Source organism: Penicillium atrosanguineum (assembly GCF_028827265.1).
Source record: "Penicillium atrosanguineum strain IBT 20685 chromosome Unknown utg000005l_segment0_segment0, whole genome shotgun sequence".
In the NCBI taxonomy this organism is placed as follows: Eukaryota; Fungi; Ascomycota; class Eurotiomycetes; order Eurotiales; family Aspergillaceae; genus Penicillium; species Penicillium atrosanguineum.
In genome coordinates, this window is record NW_026623137.1 from 1,872,027 (window position 1) to 1,893,059 (window position 21,033).

Here is a 21,033-nt window from a genome sequence, read left to right on the forward strand (position 1 = left end):
TGGTCAAGTGGAAGGCTTATAAGTCTACACCGCGGTATGAGAGCTTTCTGCTGGACTGCACACCATCTCGAATTTCGAATAATGTAGGATGTTGAAGGTCGGGTAGAGATACCATGGCCTGCAATTCCTTTATTTGTCAAAAGACTTAGTATGCATCGACACTGCGTAGGCGGCAACGGGTGCAAGCTTTGGCTACCCGTTTGCGTTGACTCGCAGGTACTTTGGGGCGATGGCGTTTATCCTAGGTGTAGCTCTTCGCTCGCTGTTATACAAGGTTAATTCGAGGCTCACGACTACATACTGTGGATGAGACTAAGCAAGGCCACCTAGAAGAGCTCCGGTGTGGTTTTTCTCACTCCAATCACAGTATTGATTGACTTCTTTGGGGAAGCTCTTGAGCCCCGTGACAGTAATCAAAAAACTTTTCGCGAGTACATGTTGGGCATGCCAAGCGCTTCTGATAGATGCCCATGTCCAGATCGAGATCACGTCTTTAATATAAACTCTGAAGTTGGGTGAGTTGCTTTGACCCACATGTGCTGCCCCTGTCACTCAATATCAGGAAATTACTCTCACACTGGTGGAGCGTGCTATGCAAGAAACTTCGAAGGTCTCGGATTACGAACACTCGGATCTCGGCGAAGCTGTCTAACCAATCTATAGTCATTGTCTTCAGGAACGTTCAGAGAATATAATTTGTTCTAACACGCTTCCAGGTACATACGACCATTGGGTGTGGAGAACAGGGTTTCCCGTCCGCTCAGCCGTACTTAAGCCACATAATCTGCATGGCTAATTCTCAAAGGGCCCTTAGCTTCTAAAACAGCGGTGTATGCTGCCCTAGGGTGAGTGTGGGTGATATAGGTGATTTGTCTGGAGACTGGAGTGAGAGGTGTGAGAACGGGGTGAGAGCGGTGAGAATAGGGCAAGGATTCTCAGCTAGATCAGGTCACCCACCTACTAAACCTCATTTGGCACTGTTACTAAACCTAATGTAGCTACTTCGCTATACTGCGTACTGACAGACCCACCTGGTGTGGTTCTGCTGAACGGGACGACGATAAAGACAATAGACGGAATGACAGCCGTAAGATAGAGACTTTTTTACGAGAGAAAAACGAATCAATGATACGGAAAGCAATGTATTCGGATGATGATAAAGAATAAATTATTAGAACGAACCTAATGGCTTGACCACGGCTCCCTCGCCGCTTTTGTAGAACCGTGAGGATTCTGCCTGTCAGTACTACTACTACCTTCCCACGCCCAACTCTTCGTGCAATCCTCTAAACATACTCAAACCTCACTCCCTTTACAAGATAACTCCTTGAATCCACCATGGAATCCATCAGCGCAGACCAAACCATGAAAGCAATAACTCGCGCTGTGACCAATCGCAGCCGAATTTACAACAACTCTTTCGCGCTGAGTGTTCGATGGGAGCGAGACAGGACGAATGCCCCGGCAGACACCGACCATTTTCAGGCGATCCTGAGCACACTAAATCTCGACCAAGCTGAAGTTGAGATCTTGGCCGAACAGGATCAGACCCCGGGCTGGACACTTAATGACAAAATTCGGTCCGTTTTCCGACTCGCAGCAAATGCACCCGGCAAATCCATCGTTCTTATTCACTATGCCGGGAACGGAGAGGTTAAAGAGGAACAGCTCTTTGCTGTCGAAGGCCTATCCCGCCGAAGCATAAACCTCCAAAGATTCATCGATACTGTGGTGGCAGGAGATGTCCAGGACTTCGACATCGCAGATACAGACGCTGTCTTCGTCCTGGACTGCTGTTACTCGCATGTGGCAACGCGAACATTAAATTCCACGACTCGCGTTGTCGAAATTCTTTCTGCGAGCGATGATTACACTCCAGAGGCCCTTACACCACCACGCAATACCTTAACTGGAAAGTTGCGGGGCGAGATTGCTCGGCGCAAGCGAGACGGTCACCACTTTATGATACTTTCGGACGTAATGGCGACTATTCGAGGGAATAGCTCGGTTGTCAAGCCAACACATCATGTCAAGTTAGGGGTATCTGTCTGCTTCCCTTTCAATGGCGTCACACGGATTAACCCGAACACGATTGCCCCTTCGCTACATGCAGTCTTTTCGGTTCGCATTGCCGAAAACATGACCCGGGAACAGCTCGACAGATTTCTCACTTGGATTGAGACCCTCCCGCCTGGGTTCGCTATGGAACTCGACGGGATCTACACCACAACCTCGACTCTCCTCATATTCCAGAGCGCATATGCGCTGTTCACGAATCTTGTTGGGTATCCTGGTGTCACCTTTATCTCAGATGTGACAAGCCCGAACTGCCGCAAACATATCGGCCAAGAGCAGCGACAAGAAGCTCCTTCATCTACTTTGAAGGAGAACGTCCCATTATCCAGACGCCCTAAGCCATGAGAAACATCATGAGGAATTACGACCTATCTTAGAGGAGGGGCATGATACGTTCCATTTCGGAGATCACATTTACTCAGGAAGTACTTGCTGTTTACACTATCATATCTTTATCCTCCTGTTTAGCTTCGCTGATACGAGGGCCAGTCTTGGCACTTTCTTTTCTGTGGAAATAACCCTTCTGCAAGCCTTTCCAATTTAATAAGTAGCTGTAATTCAATCAATATCCCGCTCAGGCTGACTCAGGATTACAGCTCTAGTCGATGCTTCTCATTCTCGGATTATGACAAGTCCCCGTCAAGGTATGTATTCGCTTGCGAGAAGACCAATAGTGGATCTTGGTTGGCAATTATGATATCTCTCCACTTCAAAACTTCGTCATCCACGCAAGAAAGGTCTCCATAGAACTTGCGGTAATTTATAACGTCTGCAGTGCAGCGATAGGTGTGTAATCTTAGTAGCATGCGACCGAGGGAAGGCGTTCCATGTCGGATGATACGAACGCGATTAACCTTCACTGTCAGTTTGCCTTGCTGCGAGTCGCAAAGAATTGTGTCGAGACCATTCGCATCTTTCAAAAGATGTCTCAGTATGGCGTAGTGTGCTTGAGCCGTGTGTAAGCCATGGAATGGTAAAATAGTGTATTTTGCTTAGGCGGCTGTGGGGTTGAACCCATACCTTCCTTTTTGTGAGTTCACATCTCAGACATTTTGATCGACACACCAACCTTCGTAGAGGTGTCCTAAATTTTGCAACCCCTGAAGGCCATCAGTCTCCAATTGTAGGTATAAATTGAAGACCACTCGTAATGATTAGCTAGGCTTGAAGGGCAATCAAAAGCAGAACATCATGCAATTATCCGGGGTAAGAAGCGCACGGTCAGTGTGGCCGAATAAAGCCAACCCCCTTGGATCATCAATCAAGTATGCACCAACAAATTCGGCTCTGCATTCGTCGACAATCGTTGAAAGATCCCCGAACACGCTAGTCCACGTTTGGTCAAGTCGATACCAAGTTTGATTTGGCTCGCGTGTGACAGGGTTCCTGGTGGATTTTATGGGTTGAATTGTGATCTCCTGCACTGGTCTCTGAAAGAAATCTCCCGATCCCATGGCCGAGAATTTTGCGGAGTACTACCCATACGTAATATGCATGGAATCGATGCTTCTTGAATATCTGTTGTTCGGACGTATCGATCAAGTGGAGACCCCTGTCCTGCTGGCTCTCTGCCCTCAAGCGACTAACAAAAACGATGTTCTCGAAACCAGTCTCCTGGCGTATGTCGTTTTACTGCATTCTTTCAGCCCTGACAAGCTCCTTCTAGTACTAGACGAATATCGCTTTTGAAAACTCACACTGGAAAGGTTGATACTCGGAAAAATAATGCTCGAGCAATGAACCAGGCCTGTGAAGCGTTGATAGAGCTGCCCTTCACACATAAGGATATAGCTTACTCCGGAGGCTGGAAAAGTCCAGGACCTCAAATATTTCTTTCTCAAAAGGGCGTTTGCTAGCTCCATAGCTATTTACCCATAGAAGTTTGCAAACTAAATTATCAAAACTTTTTGCCAATTCATTCAGAACCTTTGATTCGTCCGCATCAGAAATGCCAACGATCCCTTCGAAATCAGACCTCACACCCAGCGGGTCTCGATAAGGTTCAACAGGTTCAACAAATTCAAGGACTGTCTCGACATGTGGGGCTTTATCATTCACCCAAATCCTTTGAGCATCCTTGTAGCTTGAGACATCTTCTGTTGTTCTTCTGTTGTAAAGCTGTCAATAATTTTTTAGAATTATTTCATACTGCGATAAATTAGAGACGTAATCGACGGGTTTTCCGTAAATATACGTCGATCTGTCGAAGTTCTCTTGCGTGATCTCCAGTTTTCAATCGTACTGTTTTATTAGTGGAAGATGGCAGTGTTCGTGGGGTTATATACCAGAATACTTCAATTTCCGATGCTTGGAGAATATCCAGAGTTTCGATGTCTTCTCTCGTGGTAACTCTCATGAGTCATGTGTTTTGCGGGAAGTATAGATAACTCGTTCATGATGTCTGAAACCAGCGATGTATCCTCGTGAAAGAATTCCTCCTTCAGTCTCAGATAGTGTGAGCTCTGAGTAAGCTTTCCCGGAGACCCTAGGACGAATGGCGGTAAGTGGAACATTGGCCCTTGAATGTGCCCCCGGTGGGAAGTTGCGCGAGAACCATCGGAGCATGCTAATCGAGCAACCTTGTCCTTGGAAATAGATGGAATGAACTTCTGGTCATCATATCCCTAAAGAAAGTATAAGTCCCATCATGAGAATTAGAGTGCCCACGAAGCAGTTGCCATCTCTCTATTTCGAGCCGGCCCGAAACTCTGATGTGCAAGTGGGGAGGATGTATATATACAGGTAGCATCGGAATCGAAAGTAGCCTTAGACAGCCCATTAAAACGACGCAACTCGAGCCGGACACGCTCAAGTGCACCGCCCAGGATATAAGAAGACTTTTGGGCTTGGTCACACGGATTAAAACAATGCGCACATTCGACTTGTCCATTATGATATGGCAGGCTTTATTCATCCACCTAGGATTTAGACTTGCGCTTAGATCCTGTTGAGGAAATTCGGTTTTCTCTGTCGGATACCTCGGCATGACCCTGATAGCGTTGCTGACTTCATAAATTCATGCGCTATAATGAAAATCTTTCCTAACCAGGATGATTTATAGTAACAAATTGTCTTGGCGGGTCATGATTTAGGGTCGTAGCGAGGTCTACTCGGTTCTTCCTTGTTTTAAGCTGCTCTGCTTTATTCCTTGGCTAAGACATTCCTGCTTTTATTCATCATTTCCTTCTTTCTTATTCTCAGAAGCGAGAAGTGCTGGAGCCGATGTGCCTGCTTTCATACCCCCTCGGTCTCTTTCAATCAAGTCGCTCAAACCTAACCAATCTATCCACACACTGCTACCCATCAAGAGTGAATGAGTTCCTGCGAGATGTGTTGTGCCCCTATTCGCAGCCAGGGCAAGAAAGGTTCCAGTAATTCTCGTGGTGGAAATCCAGTCACTGAACCGGTTAACACGAGCTTCCCCCTCGGAAAATACCCATATTCGATTATGTTTGAAGGTTAACAAAGCACATTAGGTGAGAATCACCCGCTCTCACCCGGTTTCGCACCCTGTCTATTGCGCACTCACCCTGCTCCACCCCTGATCGCGCGACGCTAAAGCGATCTTCACATTGTTTAGAGCCGTTCTACTGAATATATCTCCGTTCAATGGGTTGGCTGGTACATACGACCATGGGGTGTGGAGAACAGGGCTTCCCGTCCGCTCAGCCGTACTTAAGCCACTAATTCTGCATGGCCAATTCTCAAAGAGCCCTTTGCTTCTAAAACAGCGATGCAAGCCGTCTTAGAGTGAGTGTGGATGATGTGGGTATGGGTGAGAAGTCTGGAGACTGGAGTGAGAGGCTAACCCACTCTGCACCACAGAAAAAGATAAATACCGGTCCTAAGGCGCTTTCTTCGCTTTGTTCAGGTCTACAAAAATAATGCTTACTGAATAAGTAATCCAGAAAGCCCTTAAGGAGCGTATTACACGTGCCGCATCACGTGGGTTCACTCGTGAGTACTAAGAGGAGCGGGAATAAGAAGAGAATATCTTCTGCCACCGGAATCTTACACCCGCTACGTATGAGAAATACGACAATATAGCTTTGAACTGGGCATTGCAAGTGGTGTTTCTCTCTTTGATTTTCTTTTCTAAGAAATCACTAACCTATAGTAGTGACCCCTACCACCCGCGCCAGCCAAGATATAGGTGCAGTAGATAGGCCTATATTCAGAGCCTTTCAGCTTTTTTATGTTTATTGATTTAATCGAGATTCATTGGATTTTTTCAAGAAGAATGTATGTGGTTGCCAGATTACCAAAGAGGTAAGGAGGACAAGCTAAACACACCCGCTACGGGAGATCTCGAAGACACTAGAGATCCATTTGGCTCTCCAGAGAATGTCTCTAGAGAGGTAGCGCCTCAAGATGTTTGCAAAGAGAATCAAACCTACATGACCTCCCGGTTCGAACACGCATTTTCGGAGCACGGGCACACTGTAATAATCGGGGACAGCGAAAATTCTCTCAAACGATGCGAGGATGAGCCGATCCGGACACCAGGTGCAATCCAAAGCTTCGGGGTGATGATTGCTCTAAGAGAGGAGTCTCCTAACCAATTTGTTGTTCGTGCCGTGAGCGAAAACTCGGAACAAATTATTGGGTTTTCACCTCAAAGTCTGTTTGAAATGGAAAGCTTCACTGATCTCTTGAGAGCAGATCAACAAGCCATCTTTTTGGAACATCTTGACTACGTTCGAGACGATTCATATGACACAGTCATTGATGGCCCTGAGGTTTTTCTGTTGGCATTACAAGGCCCATCCGGCGATCTTACTCGGGTTTGGTGTGCGACCCATGTTAGTCAAGAAAATAAGGATATCATCATTTCTGAGTTTGAACTGGAGGACGACCAGCTCAATCCGTTAAATGTTGAGGATCAAAAACTCCCGGAAACTCCCACGAATACTTTACAAACCAACCCGGCCCCAACGGAAGAACAATATATCAATAGCACGGTCAGTGCAAGTCATTCAGTGCGTTCTATACGTGATGCGCGACGGAGGAAGGGAGAGGCCGCTGCAATGCAAGTTTTTGGTACACTATCTCAGATTCAAGCCCAACTTTCGCAAGTAGCGGAGCAAGAAACATTACTCAAAGTCGCGGCGGGACTAGTCAAGGAGTTGGTTGGATTCCACCGAGTCATGGTTTACCAATTCGATCAGAAAGCGAATGGCCGTGTGGTAGCTGAATTGATGGACCCTAATGTTACCGTGGACTTATATCAAGGGCTTCATTTCCCCGCTTCAGATATCCCGGCTCAGGCTCGAGAGCTCTACAAAGCCAACAAGGTCCGATTATTATACAATCGAGACCATGTTACTTCCCGAATGGTCTGCCGGACCTCGGAGGATCTTGAAACGCCTCTTGACATGAGCCATGCCTACCTTCGAGCGATGTCACCAATCCACTCCCAATACCTTGCGAACATGAAAGTGCGTTCATCGATGTCGATTAGTATTAATGCTTACGATGACCTTTGGGGCCTGATCTCTTGTCATTCATACGGTGATGATGGCATGCGCGTGTCTTTCCCGATACGTAAACTGTGCCGTCTGGTTGGCGACACTGTGGCTCGAAATATTGAACGCATCAACCATACCTTCGATCTTCAGGCGCGAGTTATGGCGAATGCTATCCCAAAAGAAGCAGATCCATCCAAGTATATCGTCGGATCCTCAGATGACTTGTTACGGCTTTTCCAAGCCGATTTTGGTATACTCTCTATTGGACATGAAGCCAAGCTGTTCGGCGGCGATTCAAATTCACAAGAAGCTCTTGCTCTTTTGCAGTACATTCGGCTACGAAAGGTGACATTAGTACTTGCGTCGCATGATATAGGAAAAGATCTTCCCGACTTTGTTTTTCCTCCGGGATTAAAACGAATATCGGGCTTGTTGTGTGTTCCGATGGCGCCTAACGGGGCCGACTTCATCGTTTTCTTCCGCGTTGGTCAACTCACTACGATAACCTGGGCTGGAAATCCATACAAGCCTGCAGACGGTGGCATCGGACCTTTAACACCACGCCAAAGTTTCAAAGAATGGCGCGAGACAACCCTGAGCGAGTCGAAGCAGTGGTCGGAATTTGATATCTCGACGGCCGGTGTCCTTGGGTCCGTATACGGGAAGTTCATTCAAGTTTGGCGGCAGAAAGAAGTTCTTAAACAGAACTCTCAGCTTACACGTCTATTGCTAACCAATTCAGCTCATGAGGTTCGCACCCCACTGAATGCAGTCATCAACTATCTGGAGATTGCCATGGAAAACACCTTAGATGAGGAGACCCGCAAGAACTTGATCCGATCCTATTCAGCTTCCAAATCTCTCATCTACATTGTCAATGACCTTCTTGACCTTGCCACTGAAAGCGGACAACAGCTTATCAAAATTGAGGCGTTCGAGTTAGCACCCACGCTGCATGAGGCTTTTGACATGCTGGCTGGGGAAGCCAAGCGAAAGGGTATTTCCTACACGTTCAAAATACGCTCCGGACTTCCAGATGCAGTATTAGGAGATCAGCGTCGCTTGCGTCAAATCTTTGTTAATCTCATTTCGAATGCCATCGAACATACAGCAAAGGGTCGCGTGAGCGTTGAGACCTCGGTTTCTAGTATTCAAGACGATCACGCCTTGCTTGAATTTTCTGTTGCCGACACTGGTTCAGGGTTGTCAAAACCTAGGCTCGAGCAGCTTTTTCAGGAGCTGGAAGAGGTTTATGCAGATGAGCATTGGGTTGGAGACGGGCTGAATGGCACAATGAATTCAAGTGGTGAGAGGCAACGTGTCCTAGGTATCGGTCTTGCATTGACCGCTCGTATTGTGCACACAATGCATGGACAGCTCATTGTGAAATCTGAAGAGGGCAAAGGCAGTCGGTTCAAAATTATTCTCAAATTTCGACTTCCAGGAGAGTCATCCTCTCCTTCGCAAAACCCGACAGGAACCGATTATCTCGATATGCCAAAATCACCATCACTTCTGGAAGGGAAATTCACTTTAGTGGTTGATGATGACAAAAATCAAAACGAACCCACACAAGAGGGCTCTCTTGTCAACCCCACTAGTGATGATTCTGGACATGGGATTAATCAACCCAATCAGCACAAGCCTTCACTACCTCAAAACACCATCACCGATACCGAGGGTGGTGTACATCACAAGCAACACATGCCCTTACACCTGCCCTTACGATCCTATGACGAATCCTATGACGAATCCAAGCAATTACTTGATTTTCAATCATCTCCTCAGCAACAATTAGCCCAGGAAGTCTTTCAAGAGAGTCCAACAACTTCCAAAACAGATGAATCAGCTTCGTTTCCCAACAACAAGAGTTTGAACGTTCTCGTTGCAGAAGATAATCCGATTAATAGCAAGATTCTGCTAAAGCGATTGACTAAAATCGGCCACGCAGTCCAACTGACCAACAATGGAGAAGCATGCTTGGATGCTTTCTTGTCGGAGAGCAAACCTGTCGATGTGATCCTGATGGACATTCAGGTTCGTCAAAGCCAGATGTCAAAACATAATCTCTTGGTCTTGACTAACAGAGTCTCACAGATGCCCATTGTCGACGGATTGACAGCTACAAGAACGATTCGTGAGGCCGAATCCAACATCTCAAAGTCACCTGTCGCAAGTAGAAACAATCGATCCAATCGGGTTCCCATTTTTGCAGTATCAGCATCTCTTGTTGAGAGGGACGAGAGGGCGTACATTGACACTGGTTTTGATGGCTGGGTCATGAAACCGATTGACTTTACAAGACTGAACACAATCTTGGCCGGTATAGATGACCCAGAGGCTCGCGAAGGCCCTACCGCGACCAGAGAATGGGAAACAGGCGGGTGGTTTACATGAAATCGTTGGGTTCGACTGTTTCCTAGACAATCTAGGTAGTGTCTTCAACCCTCGCATTACGCTGACAGCCATTGCTAAGGAATATTATTCCATCTATTGTTCCAGCTATCAATGGCACGAGGAGCCAAAACATGGTCTTAATCTTTCGATTCTCTCAATTGCTACAGTATTATAAATTACCACTTTTTGCATACTGGCGGGTCCGTATCCTCCACTTTCCTTCCTCCTTTTCATCTGCCTTCCTCTCATTCAGACATAACCGAGTATGACTAATCTTTTCTCACAACAGCATGGGGAGAACTGTAGTTGCATCGTGTTCTGTCGGGACTACTCATAGGAAGTTCTTTATGGATGAGGAACCGACTAGTCTTGGTACATCTCGGATTACGGATTGCTATCAGCCTCACTATATCAGTATCTCCGTATATTTTCTAATCATTAGCACTAACGACGAGTCACATTACAACCCCCTCTTACGATAACAAAAATTAAATAAGTATATAGGCTAACCTCTCGGGGCACGGAACATGTGGCTTAAAGAATACGAGATAAGCCTAATATCGATATTAGATAGGTCCCTAGATATCGCATCATAGAAGAAAATAGCTCTTGATGATGCAGACTTTTATTAGTCTACGTAACCATTAGGACTAATAAAGAGGGATGAAGAAAACACGTTGCCAGACTATTTAGGTATGAGTCTTTTCATAGTTCGTCTAGTATGCAGCAAATTTTCTGGAACTCCCGTGATTTACCGAACAGTCGTTATAGACTAGCTCATATATCATTTTGTCGAATACAATAGATATCATATTTTACTTGAATGCTCCAATTTCTCAACCCTAGACGTTTCGCTCCAAAATTGGGAGGGGAATAGGCTTCCATGTCCCGGTGGCAGTAGAGAATTTTCGCTTGGGGCTTAGTCCAGAGTACCCCGCATAGTAGCATGTTTTTAAAGCAAGCTTTACAGGGTTGAAAAAATCTGCTACTACTAAAATGGTAGAGATAATTAACACGTAGCGCGGTGAATGGGAACGTGGATTCTACCCCTTCGCAACATGCAACGAGACCTCGCGCCCCCTGCCCTCCCCTATGGCGTCTCCGAGACAATTATCTACACGATCCCCTCCCTCTCCGACTCCCTCCACCACCTCTACGAATTCTACATGCACTTCGACGTCATCCTGTAGGGATTTGGCCTCTGTAGTAGTACCAACGCCTTCGTTATTCAACATGTATGTAAGGAGAGAAAGGAAGAAAGAGTGGGAGGGCGAGTTAGGCCAGATCGCCAGATCCTTTTCCACCCCTAGAGGATCCGTGGAGTCATACAGTAGTTTGAAATGACTAATTTACGATGGTTGACTGCAGGTACATAGCCAATTCAAAGCCAGCGGGACTATATCCTAATATGGCCTAGTGTGTCTTAGGTGGGGCTTTGCGAGATGAAGAAAGAGAGGTTAAAGGTAAAGCTGATCTCGAGCATGACTGTAAATTTGATTTCGAATATTACTGTTGTGATAACACGGCCTTGTAGGGGGATACGAACGGTCACGTTACCCCACTTTTTATACCGCATGGCACCGTCCTTAAGGCATATTTTTATCCTTTCGTACACTTGCTTAGCAATACATGTCGGCCATGAAGGGAGGCGGATATCACGAAGCTTTTCGTGGCCCGGGGTACGCTTTTGCTGATGCTTCCCCACCACGGACCGTTGACTATCCGACCAAGGAAGGCTTGATCGGATAAAGATAGAAAAGAATAAGATAGAGTGCAAAGGGCTTATGCACTCTAAATGAGCACAATCCACAATCCTCAAACAAAGGACTAAGCAGATAGAAAGGGATAGTAGAATATTTTGAAGAGAGTGAAAGGTCTGTTCTTTTTACTTCGTGTCTCGCGCGTATTTATAGACAGAAAGTGGTCAAAGTCACATGCTTTATATCAGATAAACAGAATAGAATCAGGGAAGGAAATGTGATAGAACTGATGGCGTGATGAGGGATATGTCATCGATCTGGTGGGGTAAAGAGGGGTAAGCGGTTTGGAGGGGTAAATCATGTTCGCATCTCTTTCTTTTCTTCTTCTTCTTCTTATGTTGAATAAGAGGATACCTTCACCTAATGTAGCATTGGTCCAAATTCCAACAACTATATCGATAAACTTAATTTCCTTTTTATATACCTATAAGCTCGCGTTAATATATATAAAATAAATATAATACAAAATAGCTTCCGAGTAGTAGGATTAGTACCAATTGATCCTCAATAAGTGCTATTAAAGCTAAATATTTAACTTCGGACGCCGACACCTCCCGTAAGCCGCGGTAGTTAATTAAGCGCTTTTTACCTATATACGCCTATAAATATTAACGAGCTTTTAAAGTAAGTATCCTTAATCAAAGCTTTCTTAAAATAACGCTCAAAAAGTCCGCTATCACCTTCGTAAATCGCGTTAAACCAGCTTATCAAAGGCTATCAGATTATAATGTAAAACGGTATCCTTCTCGAGCAAGAAAATAAGTAGCTACGTGCCGTAAACGCTACATAAAAGTAAAAGCGTGCTCATAAGACTAGATAGATAGCACACGATAACGGTCTATCCGTACGAGAAGCATTAGAGCTCGAGGAAGCTCATAAGGAGCCCTCTCAGGCAATTCTAGCTCCACCAAGCCTACTACCGCAGGACACACCAGCACCGAAGACGCGGCGTCCACCCCAATGCACCAATTGCGGACAGATCGGATATAAAAGGAATGCTTGTAAAGCTAGAGATTAATCAATTTAAAGGCGTTGTGGTTGATAAAAGTGTCGAAGTATAAAGAATAGATGGGCGGGTGCGCAGCTCGCTTACATGCGCAGCTCGCTTACCGACCACGTTATAAATTGGCAGAATCAGGGGTAATACAAAGACAGAGCTTTTGATATCGTTGATTGGTTGCATATTAAACATTCCGACATTGGTATCGTCAGTCAGTGGTCCTGACACCAATAGACGCGTATAGGTATAAACTATATTAATAAGCTTGATTTCCTCACAGTCTAACCACGCGCACACGAAGACGTATTTCAGGCTAGAAGCATTCAAAATGCATTCAAAGCGACCGGTTTAATTCCCTTAAATGCGGCAGAAGTTATTGATAGGCTCAATATTCAGCTTCGTCCGCCTACACCACCAAACCAACCATTAAGCCGATCAAGTATCTGTTGCCCTAAAACACTAAGCAATATCAAATAGCTTTCGAAACATAAAGTATTAGCAAAGCGCCTTATTAAGTACCGGTCTGATAGCCCACCCACGCCTACGAAAGAGGTATTTAACCAGGCTTATAAGGCTTGCGAAAAGGTCATAAAGCGTATCCTTCTACTGGAGTAAGAAGTGGTTAATCTACGCGCTAAAAACTATAAAAAGAAGAGACGAAAGGGCTTATCTAAAAGGTAAATACAGCGCGATAAGGGCTTATTTGGGGTTGTAGTGACTTTACCGGAGAGTATTTGCACTCGGAAGGGCAAAGATGAATGTTAAATAATCCTTGACATAAAGTGTTAACATACAATTATCCGATCCAAACTTTGAGCTTGACCTGATCCCAGCTGCGGTGCCACCAATCCCAAGACTCGATTATGTCTTTGTGTTTCGGTCCAAAGACTCTTTCTCTCCCTTGCTTCGCATGCTTGAACAATTCTCTTGCATCGTGGTACTTTCCTAACTCATAGAAAGACCTCCCAATCCAATGAACTGACATGAGTGTCAGTATTGTTAGGTCCAAACTTGCTCTTAGCTTTATCTTTCGCTTCTTGGAAGGAAACTCTAGCTTCTTCAAAATTCGTGGTCTCGAAGTGATGTTGACCTTGACAGTAGAGGAACCGATGTTCTGATAAGATTGTATCGATGTGTTCACAACCAACAGTGGTCTGCCTTCCTGTCAGAGCGTGATGAAATACTGCCGCGGCTTTTGAATAAAGCCCTCGGCACAGGAGAACCTCGCCAAGCCAATGAGTTGAGAAAAGCGTATCGGCATGTTCAGGTCCAAAGATAATATGTCTCTCTTTTGTAGTTCGCTTGAAGTAACTTTGGGCCGCACGAAATCGACCCTGGTGGTAGAGAGCTTCGCCAAGACACTGAACAGAGTGGAGTGTGTTGGTATTCTGATGCGCACCGGCAAAATCCATCTGTTTGACTACTTCATAGAATAGTTTTTCGGCCTCGGAGTATCGTTTTTGAAAGGAAAGAACTTTCCCAAGGCAAAACATTGGGTACAACGTCTCAACGTCATTTGGACCATGTATTTTCGTCGAATTCTCGATGGCCCCAAGGAGTAACATCTCTGCTTGCGAGTGCTTACCACTCAAAGCCAAAATTTGAGCTGTAGAGATAATCTGATTCGATTCTTCGTGCAGACCTGAAGTTTCCCGCAGTCTGACCCGGCCTGTGTCTTTGGCTGATAGTCGGGACGATGAACTACCTGGAGAACTGGGATGGGCCTTGGTGCCATTAAGCACGGTCCGTTTTACTGAAATGTGACTAGGAAGGTCCACCCTCTCATCCAGCCAATGTTTAAGAGTGCATCTCTCGCACTGCGATTGCGTCATGACGTCAGCGCAAGAGGGTTCCATTTTGTGGAAGCCCTGGAGACGCCTTTGAAGATTGAACACGATGAAATCGCGATTTAGGTCAAATATTCTGGCTGTCAAACCAATAGATTCAAATTCGTTCCGTAGCTTGCTCCACTCGATTCTCTCGTTAGCCGAAAGCGGGTCGCCTAGAGCTTGCAAAACCGTAGTTCTGTCACGCTCGCCTGTCCGGAGTTGCTCGATGAATCTCTCCAATGCACCTCCAAAATCTTTCTGGAAGGATCTAGATCCGAATTAGAAAGTTTGCTCTATTTTGTGATTGGCGAAGTACTCACTGATCTATCCTAGTATCCAGACGCTTCAATTTACAGGTCCACGCCCCTAGTCTCATTCCCACTTCCATCAACTCCTTCTCATCCAGATCCATTTTCCTCAAAGCAGACTTCATTTCCGGACCGATATCATCGAAGCGCTTTTGTAATACCGTGAGGCCTTCGAGTACGTTGTAACATTCCTCTAGCGCATCGCGAATCGTGCAAAATTCTGTGCCATTTGTTGTAAATGCAGAGTTTTGGTCCGTCGCCGCCTCAAGAGCAAGAATAAGCAGCGCAAGCTCATGTTGGACAGGCAAAAGTATCTTAGATTGGTAAAGGTCGCGAGCCAGGCGAGGGGCTTCCGTAAAGTGATCTGTGGACCTGGGTTCTCAGAACTCTGGACATATTCTCTTGTTATGCAAGTGAATTAGACATAATCCATACTGATGTAGATATCGCGATTTGCGGAGAAAGTCCCGTCAAAGATGGCTCCTCCCTGGGTGCGGATATGAGTTTGCGTAGTCGCTGCTTCTGAGTAATATCCAGCCGTCAGTGAAATGAAGGTCGACCACGACGGAGTTTAGAAGGCCTGCCTTCTATAGGATTACCGTGCACACTAATATGACCGTGATTTATTCCCACTTGAACCCCATCGTTTGAGGGTCCAAGTGATATGTTATTCGCCATGGCGATGAGGACAAATGGGTCGTGTTAGGTATGGTGTGTCAAGGGGCTCAGCTTCCCAGCTCAAGCCAGGAATCAGGTGACTAAATTTCGATGACACGGCCCTTACAACAGCGATACAAAAGTTATTTTCATGCGATTGAATTAATATACTGCCAAGGATCCGAATGGGGGTAAACTAGTCTAATTAGGCATCGCGTAATGCAAGATACAGCTTGAGATTCAATCAAAGAGAATCAGCGCCTCTGTACAGTACTTCCGGAATCGGTGCCACCTTCTACACACTCTATTCCCTTGCTGCCAAAGCACGCTAACCCATTCTGGCAACAATCTAATAATAGCCGGTTTAGGTCTTGTACCGTAAAATACCGGATTATTATGATATGCTGGCTCATGTTTTGTACCTGTAGAGCTGGATACAGTCCCTCCCAAGAAGTTTCCGTACACCCCTCCACCGCCTACTAAATTTACCATCACTGCCTAGCCAACATCGATATAAACAAACAACATGAATTTCAAAATAAACAGAACGTAGATCAATGGGGGGAAACAATAGGATATTCTCTATCCCCCTACCCTACAATATGTATCTCACATACTATGGGCACAGGTAAAGAACTCGCACCATCAACGCTCTCGCGTATCTGCAGCCTTCGAACGTCAGCAAAATGGTCATATAGTCGCATTCGAGATGAATATCCCTCTATCCCGCGTTCTACGATCGTCGATACGTGCCGAAAGGAGGTTATTCGTGGCCAAGAGAATACTTCACGCAAACGTGTCGGTCGGCCGCAAATCCTAAGCGAATTCGATCGAGACCTAATATACGACGCCATTCAAGAGAAACCTAGTATTAAATATGATAGTTTACTTGATCTTGTGAATCACAAAATCGGTCGAGAAACACTCCGAAAGCTTTTAAGGGAATTCGGTATACGCAAATGGCGTAAGATTAAACGACCTCAATTAACTGAAAACGACGCACGCTTACGTCTCGCATAGGCGCAGAGATATCGTGATTTCACATCATAAGATTAATCAAGGGTCTATTGGGCTGACGAAACGTCAATTGAGTGAGGCTCAGGCGAAAACGCTGAGTGGACATTCACACGGCCAAAAGATCAAGCTCGCGAGGGCGAAGTGAAGCCTATACCGCTTGGTAAACAGCTTCGACAGATGTTTTGGGCGTCGTTTTCAGGTGATCTACGGCGAATCGCTCTTATTCCTCTATTTGGCCATCCAGAGTCGCCGCGAGGTGGCGTTAATAGTATACGCATCCTTGAAACATATCAGCAATGGCTTCCGACCTTAATATATAATCGATCTGAGGCGATTTTATGCACGATGGCTCTCGGACGTATACTGCGCGTCGAGTACTTGACTGGCTACCAGATAAAGAGTACTTTATTATGGATTGGCCAGCCTATTCGCCAGACTTAAACCCTATAGAAAATCTATGGGCTCTACTAAAGTATAAGTTATTGAAGATGTTTCCTGAGCTATATTATATGCTGTAGTGGTGGAACGCATGACATAATGAATACAGTTGCGGCCTGAGGTGTCACGAATACCTTAGGTGTAAGCAGCAGCTTCTACATGAGGATAGAGGGAAGAGGAGGCATCTACCCAATTCATTCCAGTTTTCACTACATTCTTTCATTCAACATGCTATATTAAGTACATTCCATACGGGCTCAGCCGGGAAAAACCGTACGGCCTCATTTAGGATTGCTGCGTCCAGGATTGCACGTACGACCTCACGGCCTCACCAAGGACATTCGCGACCTCCCCTAGGACGACCTCTACTACGTGCAGGTTTTGTGTGTGTTGTTCGTTGGTTGCTGTTGCCCAGTCTGTATTGTCAGACAGCCATCGAGCCATCCCCTTTTCAGTAATTAAAAGCCGCGATTCAGGTTAAATGGTCACATGATTTTGGGGCGGAGAATCTCACGCTTTTTGAGGGCGGAGACTCTCAATAACAGTGGGTGATTGTATCCATGACCTATCCACTACAGTATGGCTTCAGGATCATTTGATAACGAAAGCTCAGGGATTCAGTTGGGGATCAATCATAGTTCAATATATACCTCATCTGGTACGTGCCATAAAGCCCGTGCTAAACCCGGGCCAAATGATTGACCCTTATCTTTTCCAGACGAACAGGAAACCCCACAGCAAAGGGTAGACAACGGTTCGCATCCCCCCTTATCAGACAAAGAGTCTATCACTAATCATAGCGGTAGATGTTCTTAGGTCACTGTCATTTCCGCAAATGCTACACCGGAGACACACGATCGAGCGATACCATACAAATACCTGCCAGTGGATTCTGGAGTTGGAAAAGTTCCAGTCATGGAGGAGTCAGTCCCGTGGTCTACTATGGATTAAGGGCAAGCCGGGTGTGGGCAAATCGACCTTGATGGTATTCCTGTACGACAAACTCAAGAGATTACAGGGCGAGAGCCCGGGCATTCGACTCGAATGTTTCTTTTCCCTGGGAGGCCTAGAGATGCAACATACAATGCTAGGGATGCTTAGATCATTGCTGGTCCAAATTTTTGAGCGCGACTTGACCGTGCGTCCTCAGGTGCGCGAGGCCTATGAGCAGCAATGCAGACTCTTTGGGGGTGGTGAACGTAAATGGGAATGGCCACAAGTGGTGCTCGAAGAGCTACTGGCAGGCGCTATCCTGGCATCAGCCAGTAGGCAACACGTGACTATGTTTATCGATGCTCTAGATGAGACTGGAACTGAGTCCGCTCAGCAGCTTGCAGCATATTTCCATCAGCTTATTGATCGCTCAGAAAAAACCAATGCAGCCGTTCAAATCTGTATCTCATGTCGACATTATCCTTTAATGGAAACCGCTCGGGACATGGAAATATATGTTGAACAGCATAATCATGAAGACATTGCCACATACATTAAGGACATTCTTATCAACACAGTCGTTGAAGACTATCCTAATGAAGAGACGAGAGAGCTGCTGGCGGAACAATGTATCCATCAAGCCAATGGTTCGTTCCTATGGGCCCGTTTCGCTATGCATGAAATCAAGAACAATATTTCCAGAGGGGAACCCATTGATAATATTCGTCGCTGGTTAAGCAAGGTCCCGACCCGCTTTGAAGACGTTTATGATACCAAGAGCGCACCCAGTGAACACACTGATATTGAAAGTATTTTTTCAATGGAAACCGCTTCGTCTTGGGAATCATCCCAGCCCGAAATCATATCAATCGCTATTTCGGAGTTGGTTGGTTTACTTCTAAGTGATGATCAGTTGATGGTACTGTGTTCAGCGGCTATCTCAAAGGTCGGTCCTGAAAAATTTCAAAGAAACTTTGCACGTATGCTTAAGCGGTATGGGTGGCGTTTAAATGAGGAAGCATCTAATCAACGTCAGCGGGAAGCGGCGCGTTTTGTTCGGTCGTCTGCGCGGTGGACTGCAGTTGAAATCAGAAAAAAGCTCATGGATAATAGGAGTGAGCCTTTTTTTGAGAAGGATTCGGCATCGACTCGATTGAAGTCGGCTCGAGTCAACGAGTGGATAGAGTCACACTCAGGTGGTCATATGGATTGGTCCGCTGACACTGACGAGTCATCTGCGGAAAGCGACTCAGCTGATTCGGAAAGTTATGAGCCAAATTCACTGGCCACACTTGAGGAGGTGAAGGGGTTCATGATGTCAACGAAAGCCTTTTTTGATTTACGCCAAGAATTCCGACTGTGGTTAGAAGGTAAACGGAGAGATGGTCACGAAAGACCGAGTGAGCAGCTCTCAGATTCAAGTTCTGCAAAAAGTATGATATCCATAGCCGTGGCTGGCACATTTTTTAATGCGTTTTATAGGTCGTCAACTTGACGATGTTTCCGAATCTGCACTTCTTGATGGATCTTCTGGTGATTCTTCACAGCGGCTGAAATACGCTGACACTCCCTCGGAAGAGATCCTGGCTACTCGTATAGGGGCGACCCAGATGACGAGGCTGTCATCCTGGTGGCTTTGGTTGATGAATAGTTACGCCCCGCCGGCAGCGGGTTACCAGCGGATTTTGTATACATGCGTGGGTTTTCCTGTCATTACCAGTTTCGCCAGTCGCTGAACGTTGCTCTAGGGTTGTGGAGAATTTTCTTACCTTGATGTAAGGGAACTCTCGACTGGTGGGATTGAGAGATTTCGGCAAAGACTATTTAATGGCGTCGTGGCAACTAGGACTCACTCACAGAGCTCACAGAGCTTAGTTCACCCAGTATACCCACCTCCGGCACATTTGGATCCAGCGTTAAGTACAACACTGACCAGCGAAAATACGACGCCATTCAAAGTCCCAAATGAAAGATCATCGCAATTAACAACGCCTGAAGTTACTCAAACCAATAGTATGACACCCCGGGACCAGGATCCTCAATTCATTCTGATTTGTATCAACACGAAAAACTCGACTGCCTTAACTCATATTGAAGTGGGTCCTCTAACCAATAACCAATACCTCTTTCAGCAAATGTATCAACAATATCAGATCGTCAAGAGAGAAGAGGAGTTTCGAGTTTCAATGATATTTGCATCACCGATTCGCACCTTCTTTCACAGAGTTTCAACGAGGTTGCCAAGGCTGTCACCATCATCGAGGATCCTCATATTTTTTTCCTTGCTTCGATCCAAAATTCCTGAAATGCGCCTTTTTAAAATCGCATCAGGGGACTTTGTTCGAGTACGTATAGGAGATTCATTCCACCTTTTCCGCTTTCAAGGACAATTAAACTCACTTTGCCTAACAGTTCTCACTAATTCCTATTGGACTTAAATCTTGTCCCAGATGGTTCAAGACAAAGGAATTTCCCCCTGAAGCCGAGGTTAGAGCAAGAAGATATCTTTATGAACCAGTGCCAATGGAAGACGTGGAATTAGTCGATATTCCATTGTCACACCTCCTAAAACCCGGACCTCATACAGATAGGTTCTGGATAACTATGTTCCCCAAGAAACTTCGAGAGCCATTGACCCGGTCACCTGGAGATAACGGACAGCGTGTCATTGGATGGGGCATCCGTGTGAACGAAAGTCTGAGTTGGGGGAACCTTTTACTTTCAATACTTGTTGTACTTATCGTAATCAGTATCAGCGTGATTCTTTACGCAAGGATCACTCTAGATAACTCGTCTGCCTTCAGCCTGGGAGCATTCGTGACGGCATTACTCACAGTGTACCTCACCTACCAATATTTTGCGTGGAAGGAGACCATATAAGTCAATAATATAGTTGATATTGTACTCAGACGGAAGTTAGTACATTTAACTGCAATCGTAACCATACGTAGAGAGGCTAGAAAACTGAAGGGTAAAATAACGATACCGTGAATCGAAAAAGAGCGTCCATTGGAAACTATTGTTATCAAGTGTTTGTATGTCATACGGAGGCCTAAGGGCTGCCAGCGTCATCTGATATTACTGAGACGAAACCCCCACTACAGAGCTCCAGCTATTTGGCGTTACCTATACAGTAAGGAAACATGATGG

At 45.7% G+C, this 21,033-nt stretch overlaps 5 protein-coding genes across 5 annotated transcripts; 4 read left to right on the forward strand and 1 right to left on the reverse strand.

The window, feature by feature from the left end:
- Positions 1–1,338: 1,338 nt before the first annotated feature.
- N7443_006950 (uncharacterized protein) lies at positions 1,339–2,421 on the forward strand (the record flags this gene model as incomplete). The annotated part of the gene is made up of 1 exon (XM_056887006.1): positions 1,339–2,421. One exon carries the CDS (start codon positions 1,339–1,341, stop codon positions 2,419–2,421), a length of 1,083 nt encoding a protein of 360 aa, XP_056740655.1.
- A 3,899-nt stretch (positions 2,422–6,320) lies between these two features.
- Positions 6,321–9,941, forward strand: N7443_006951 (uncharacterized protein; the record flags this gene model as incomplete). The annotated part of the gene is made up of 1 exon (XM_056887007.1): positions 6,321–9,941. The coding sequence occupies one exon, from the start codon at positions 6,321–6,323 to the stop codon at positions 9,939–9,941; it is 3,621 nt and encodes a 1,206-aa protein (XP_056740656.1).
- A 3,710-nt stretch (positions 9,942–13,651) lies between these two features.
- N7443_006952 (tetratricopeptide repeat protein) lies at positions 13,652–15,516 on the reverse strand (the record flags this gene model as incomplete). The annotated part of the gene is made up of 4 exons (XM_056887008.1): positions 13,652–14,798; positions 14,851–15,202; positions 15,274–15,360; positions 15,438–15,516. The coding sequence occupies 4 exons, from the start codon at positions 15,514–15,516 to the stop codon at positions 13,652–13,654; spliced, it is 1,665 nt and encodes a 554-aa protein (XP_056740657.1).
- Positions 15,517–16,113: 597 nt separating this feature from the next.
- N7443_006953 (uncharacterized protein) lies at positions 16,114–16,953 on the forward strand (the record flags this gene model as incomplete). Its single annotated transcript, XM_056887009.1, has 2 exons — positions 16,114–16,459; positions 16,598–16,953. 2 exons carry the CDS (start codon positions 16,114–16,116, stop codon positions 16,951–16,953), a joined length of 702 nt encoding a protein of 233 aa, XP_056740658.1.
- An 832-nt stretch (positions 16,954–17,785) lies between these two features.
- On the forward strand, positions 17,786–19,619 carry N7443_006954 (uncharacterized protein; the record flags this gene model as incomplete). Its single annotated transcript, XM_056887010.1, has 2 exons — positions 17,786–19,316; positions 19,366–19,619. 2 exons carry the CDS (start codon positions 17,786–17,788, stop codon positions 19,617–19,619), a joined length of 1,785 nt encoding a protein of 594 aa, XP_056740659.1.
- Between the last annotated feature and the right edge of the window lie 1,414 nt (positions 19,620–21,033).